This window comes from Octopus bimaculoides, chromosome 19, assembly GCF_046866305.1.
Source record: "Octopus bimaculoides isolate indiv1 chromosome 19, ASM4686630v1, whole genome shotgun sequence".
Lineage (NCBI taxonomy): Eukaryota > Metazoa > Mollusca > Cephalopoda > Octopoda > Octopodidae > Octopus > Octopus bimaculoides.
Window position 1 is genome coordinate 42,056,271 of NC_142946.1, and position 7,768 is coordinate 42,064,038.

A 7,768-nucleotide genomic window follows, 5' to 3' on the forward strand; every position below is an offset into this window, starting at 1 on the left:
TATCAATAATTGCAAATTTACAAGACACAAAAGGATACACCCTGGAGAAAAACTTATTTCACGCTATGTGGAAAAACCTTTTATTGCAAACTCTAGAAACGAGCATCCACTGGAGATAAACCAAATTTCTGTGACAGGATGAGAACAGAGCCTTTTATTCTTATCAGTTGAAATACTCTGCTTTTGCTCCAATTAATTTCAAAAATAGAGAATTTAGTAAAGTGTTTTTATCATTCTTGAGCTGGTGTTTAGAACATACAGCTCTCTGGTTTACCAGTTCCGGTCACATCGTCTAACCCATGCCAGTATGCAAAATGGACACTAAATGATGATGATGATATATATATTTATGTATATATATATATATACATATATAGATAGGTAGATAAATTATAGAAAATAGTTTGAATGATATCATCACCATCAAACATCTGCTTTCCAAGCTGGCATGGGTTGGATGGTTTGACTGAAAACTGGTGAGCTACACTAGATTCCAATCTGGTTTGGCATGGTTTCTATGACTGGATGCCTTTCCTAATGCCAACCAGTCCAAGAGTGTAGTGGGTACTTTTTATGTGTAACTGGCATGGGTTACCATTGACATGGCACCGGCATTGGCCACGTGCTCAAATGTTCCTTTTTATGTGCCATCAGCCATGGCTATGATTTCACTTGGCTTGACAGGTTTTCTCAAGCATAGCATATCACCCAACATTCCTTATTTAAAATCACTACAATTGTTTCGACAAATTTTTACACTCTTAGTGCATTAATATGTTGTGCAAACACTATCATATATCAAAGGTGTAAGATGCACTTCTTCAGGTGATTGTTTGAGTAAGTCCTTTGTTAGGTTATACTGTCATTTCACTCAATGGGAGAATGCATACTCAAAGAAATATGTTATATTCAGCAGTTTACAGACTAAACTAAACCTATTCATATTGTGATAGACAAAATACAATTACTATCAAAGTACAAAACAAATAAACAGACACACACACACACATGTATACACAAAAGGGTCAAGCTGACTGAATTACAATTCTACCTCCATGGTCAGAGAAGAAAGTGCAAAACAGAATGATGAATAAAATAAAATTAAGTGTTGAGAGATAATAATGTGATAAACGAAGGAAGACTGACCATTTCTGTGCCCATCAACTGTTTCTATGAAAGACCTAAATTACCTGCTGTCTTTCTCAATAAAACACCCGATTCCATTCTACACAGGAATCAACTATTTAAAGTTAATGCATGACCATCTAGCTTTTATATCCTTTTTTGAAGTAATTAGAAAAATAAGTTGGGTATAAAACCCCACTGTATACATATTCTTTCAAATACCCACATACAAAGTACAGTATATATTGGGTTGGCATATAATTATTGTGGCTTTTTTTCAACAAAAATAATAACAACATGTAACAAAAACATCTTTAAATGATCATTCTGGAGCATATTCACCATCTACTTCAATAACTACTTCCCATTTGCTTGGCAGACGGTTAGACTGTCATTTAAAGATGTTTTTGTTGAAAAAAGCTGCAATAATTATGCACCAATCCAATGGATTCATATATATATATACACACACATATATCTATTTATGTATGCACACATATATGCTTCCTGCATATATTTTTACTATTTTTGTTTATATCAAAATTGATATATGTTGAGTTGGAAGTCTAACCCACATACAAGGTAAGGTCATGCGATGCAAATGGATGCGGACAGTTGCATATAGACGTACCAATCACTTATAGTGAATGGGAGAGGAGACAAAAAAAAACATGGGACAAGGTACTGAAGGCCAATCTTAAGACACTGAGCCTTATGAAGGGGATATCTAGTGCCTTGTAGTACTCAATACCTGTCCACTAACACAGCAGAATTGATATTGGTGCTGGTGCCAAGCAAAAAGCACCCAGTACACTGTAAAGTAGTCAGTGTAAGGAATGGCATCCAGACATAGAAACCCTGCCAGAACAGACAATGAAGCCTGGTGTTGTCACCTGGCCCCTTATTGTCTCCTTTCAAAAAGTCCAAGTAGCGATAACTGAGGGATGTTAATCAATTTTCACCAATCAAAACATTCAGTGAGGTATGTGGGTGGTCCTGTGAGTATTTAGACCAGTGGTTCCCAAACTTTTTCAGGCCTGCCACCCCCTTGACACCCAGGCCATATTCCTAGCACCACCACCCCAGCTGACCATTACAGACATGGATCTCTTTTGGAAGCAAATGTATTCCACAAATAAAACTTGACCTAATGAACCCATCATTTTGTTTTTATATGAATCGCTACCCCATTATTGACCCACCTTTTCCTGGGACTGCTACAATAAGTTGGCAACAAACCATCACTCTATCCTGCTGCTACTGTATAGCTCTCTCAGAGATTTAGAAATGCAATATTTTTAATATTTTCCTTGTTTTAAACAAAATTTCTGTAAATTTCCATGGAGGAATTGAATGATCCAAAACAGTTTTTTAAAACTTTTATGACATAATTTGTAATCTACAAGTTCATAAAGAGTATCTCTGCCAAATTTCATTTAAAATGATGCCTTTATTTAAAAAAAAAAATCTAAGCAAAAGCAAATTTCGGGATGGGACACCAAACTGTAGTTCTGCCTCTATATAGTGGGGCGGCTACGTCATCTTACTCGTCTGCTTAATCCGCATTATTCATGCGCATATTAGATCGTAATTCACTTCCGGTATCCATGCCTAAGTGCGTAATTAATGTTTCTTATCGGGACATTCAGATCGGAAAGTAATTTATTTAGAATATAAAATAATTACAATATAACCATATTCGTCTTTTATATTATAGGATTTATTTAAAAAAAACCATTAGTGATTTCTCGAACGTTTGTCAAGAAATATTTGCTCAACATCAAAGTTGACACAGATTTAATGTCTTATGTTTGTGATACAATTATTCTGAATTATATCATTTGAGCTGAGATTATTATTAATATATATCTTTAGTTCACAAGCTGGAGTGTGTACACAATGAATTTTAATTCTAATTAAAAGTGGATTTATTTACAAAGGAGTGCTTTTTGCAGCATCTTCGGATAATCGACTCGTGGCAAATGTTTGCGAAAAGTGTCGAAGATGGAATAATTGTTGGATGTAAACTGATTAAAAAAAGGAATGAAGCCGAGAAAAGAAAAAAGAAAACATCGTGCTGAGAGAAGAAAAATTGTGAAAAGAGATGATTAAGTGTGAAACTTGATTGATTTTTGTTTTTTAATTTGAAGAAATGTGAAAAATGAGAAGCATAAGCATTGTGATATTACTGAAAAGTCAATGACCCCAACAGATAAACTGTTGACATTCATACGCGAGAAATGCCTTATCACTGTGATATATGTGGTAAATCATTCTCTCAGAATTGTAATTTAACTAGACACAAACATATTCATACAGGAGAGGAACCGTATCACTGTGATGTCTGTGGTAAATCATTCACTCGAAACGATCATTTAAGTGAACATAAACGTATTCATACAGGTGAGAAACCATACCAGTGTGATATCTGCGGTGAATCGTTCTCCACGAGAGGTAATTTCACCACCCACAAACGTATCCACACCGGAGAGAAACCGTATCACTGTGGTATATGCGGCAAGTCATTCTCTGTAACTAGTAACTTAAATGCCCACAGAAGCATTCATACAGGAGAGAAACCATATCATTGTGGCATCTGTGGTAACTCATTCTCTCATAGTGGTGACTTAACTAGACACAAACGTATTCATACTGGTGAGAGACCCTATCACTGTGATATCTGCGGTAAATCGTTCCCAAGAACATGTACTTTAACTACCCACAAACGCATCCACACTGGAGAAAAACCATATGCATGTGATATCTGTGGTAAATCATTCTCTCATAGTAGTGACTTAACTAAACACAAACGTATTCACACAGGAGAGAAGCTCTACCAGTGTTATATTTGTGGTAAATCATTCTCTGCAAGCAGTTCTTTAACTGCTCACAAACGCATCCATACAGGAGAGAGGCCCTATCATTGTGATATTTGTGGTAAATCATTCACACAACCATTTAAATTAACAACTCACAGACGCATCCATACGGGAGAGAAACCATATCACTGTGATATCTGTGGTAAGTTATTCACTCGAAGTGGTGACTTAAATAAACACAAACGCATCCATGTAGGAAAGGAACCATATCACTGTGATCTGTGGTAAATCATTCCCACAAATAACTTCACTAGTTACTCAAACGCACCCATTAAAAGAAGGGGAAACAATATCATTATGGTGAATCATTCTCAAACTATTCACAAATATAGACATACAGGAGAATAACCAAACTACTATGATTCTATGTGGTAAATTGTACTGTCTAAGACTGTGGTTCTCAATCATCTTTAACTATGGACCCCTTTGATTGTACTATTTTATTCTGGTGGATCCCATAGCTATTCGGTGTATAAAAATTAGTTTTATAGAAACTTCTTTCAAAATTCCTATTTTGTTTTTCACACATTAATTTGCATAGGTTGAGCTATGTAAAACATTTGAGAAAGAAACCCAGTTGTTTCTTGCAATAGACACATCTAAAACAAAAAATTTTTCATGGACCCTCCAAATACTGCTGTGGCTCCCCAATTTATTGTGTTGCTTACATGGACCTCCCCCACCAATCTTATGTGGACTCTCAGGAGTCGTATGGACCCAGGTTGACCCACTGGTCGAAAAGATGTAATAATTATTCACAAACCTATTTGTTATTCAGGAGACAAGACGTGTCCGTTGTATGTGGTTAATTATTCTCTCACAAAGGTGACTTCACAAACGTGAGAAACCACCACATCACATATGGTTCTGTCTAAAAACTATACATATATAGTATTTTCTGTATACAGACAGTGTTCTGTCTAAAAACTATACGTACATATACAGTTTATTCATACATAAGTGTAAACATATCAATAATAAATTAAAGAACAGGATAATCAACTGTGAAGTATTCACACAGCTAAGATCATCATCATCGTTTAACGTCCGCTTTCCATGCTAGCATGGGTTGGACGATTTGATTGAGGACTGGTGAACCAGATGGCTACACCAGGCTCCAGTCTGATCCTAGTGTCATATGAACGTATAACAATATATTCTTTACAATCGTTGGCAGCAGGACACTTTCTTTACCTGGGTTTATTATTAATAAATTCACTTTATTTTGAATAAATTATTTTGAAAATATCTGGTAATATTCAATTTGTTTGGAATTTTTGCAATAATAAATAGGACAATATTATGTGTAATCTTTACTATTCACTGCAAGAGATTCCAGTCAGATATAGATCAATGATCATACCATATTGTAATATTATTTATAAAGATGGTCTTTGTGACATGCCTGTAGATGTTAGAAAGTTTGTCTTCCATATTCCTCTAAATTCTTGCATGTCTGTTATACCATAACTTTGATTGCAGTCTCTGCAAACTTATACAATAGCACTGATTATGCAACATGTCCATCACAGTGACAAGGACAATATAATCAAACATCAGGATGACCGATGACTTGTGAAGTGAATTTGTTTAAAACAATGTTGTGCACCACCAACCCGACTCTCTCATCTGTGATCATGTTCCACACAATGGAGAAACTGGGTTAAGACGACAGGGGATCAAGACAGATGCAGTGGATGACCAAGATGTGTTACTCGCCTCGTCTTGCTCTCCGCAATCCACAATGCACTGCTACATCCACCTTCCTCTCCGTTCGACCATGTAGGTTTCTTCTGCAATGTTCACTGGATCCAGTTTTCACATGTATGTAGGCCAGCTCTAACCTACTAATTAATTCATAGCTGGGGCCCCGACAGGTGCTACTACTTCAGGTCAGAGTAGACCCGCAAAGAACAGTGGCTAAAAGATGGTTTCATCATCATCATCATCATCGTTTAACGTCCGCTTTCCATGCTAGCATGGGTTGGACGATTTGACTGAGGACTGGTGAAACCGGATGGCAACACCAGCCTCCAATCTGATTTGGCAGAGTTTCATGCTGGCATGAGTTGGACGGTTCGACTGGGGTCTGGGAAGCCAGGAGGCTGCACCAGGCCCCTATCTGATCTGGCAGGGTTTCTACAGCTGGATGCCCTTTCTAATGCCAACCACTCAGAGTGTAGTGGGTGCTTTTACGTGTCACCCGCATGAAGGCCAGTCAGGTGGCTTCTCAAAACCTTGAAACTGCTGAATCGGGGCCTCACTTGAATGCAGTTTAAAGTCATATCCACACAACAACAACAAGAACAACAACGCCATTAATGACATCATTAATAACTTTAATAACTTTGTAATTGTAACAAGAATTTTTCCGAGATTCTGTCAAAATACACAATTTTTTAAAAATTCTTTTATCACTCACTTTTTTTTCACAGACTGAAAATAAGAGAAGAGGCCAACACAGCAGAACTTTGGCCTGAGTATTTTAGAGTAACATGCTTGGCACCTCATTAGAGGTTCAATTCCCTCCTTGGAACATTTTTCATTTTATCTTCTCTTTCCCATAAGGGTTAAATTTTTGTATGCAAACATATATATATACATACACTCACGTATATATATATATATATATATATATATATATATATATATATATATATATATATATATGTATATATTATATATATATTTGATTAATGAAAGAAGGAAGATATGAGAAAGTTTATTGATCACTACAATTGTTTCGACTCATCTTCTGTCTTTCTCATTAATCAAATACCAAACAAACACTGAGAAAGTGAGCATGCTTTACCGGTAAACTACCAGGTGTATACCACACGATTTATTAGCTAATATATATATGTGTGTGTGTGTATAGAAGGACCATACACATCTTAAAAGTAATTAGACACCATTATATCATTTTGTCTGTACAGAGACTACTCATTAGTACGATATCCAAATGGATTAAATCATTGAAAACTGCTCGGGACATGTTTACTGAATCACTAGATTAAGTATTTAATCCTTTAGCATTTAAACCAGCCGTATCCACCCAAAAGTATTCTATCTGTTTTATCTTTAGAGTAGCCAGATCTGATCTCTCATACCTACTCTACAATGTCATTTTAAATATAAACAATCACATCATCTAAATCTCAAAGCTGTGAGATAATGCAGGGTTAATTCAAAACAATGTGAATAAATAAGGATTGCATTTAATGAGAAACCTGAATGCTGGAAAGTTAAACACATCAAAGAACATTTTGTTTCTAGAAACAAATCTTTCAAAAATGATGGTGTCTATTTACTTTTGAAATGTGTGTGTGTTGTAGAGAGGGAGCTGGTTTTATGCCTGGCATTGAGAGGTTAAAGCAGGTGTGAGGGGATAGGAACTGGTGCCCTGCTGTAGGGGAGAGACATGGCTACCCGGTTGGAAAGAGAGAAAAGAGTATAGGTCTAAATACTGGACTGGTACATTTTCTTCTGTCAACTTCGGGAAAACGAAAGTGGAAGTCCCCCAGTGTGGGATTTGAATTCAGAACATGAAGTGACATTACCAAATTTATTTTATCTGATGCTCTACCGATTCTGCAATCCACTGCTATGTGGTTGCTTCCTTTTGTTTACGTTTACTGAATATTTTTATTTTTTTTGCTTTAGTTAAAAAAATGTTTCAACTGCTTTGTAGGAAGTATTTACTGTTTTAATCAATTAATTTTTTTTTTTACTGTAACTACATTCGATTTTCCGCACATGGTGGA

At 36.0% G+C, this 7,768-nt stretch overlaps 1 protein-coding gene across 1 annotated transcript; it reads left to right on the top strand.

Moving 5' to 3' along the window:
- The first annotated feature begins 2,695 nt into the window (after positions 1-2,695).
- On the top strand, positions 2,696-5,250 carry LOC106873567 (uncharacterized). The gene has a single exon (XM_089337526.1). It carries the CDS (start codon positions 3,366-3,368, stop codon positions 4,230-4,232), a length of 867 nt encoding a protein of 288 aa, XP_089193652.1. The 5' UTR covers positions 2,696-3,365; the 3' UTR covers positions 4,233-5,250.
- Positions 5,251-7,768: the final 2,518 nt, after the last annotated feature.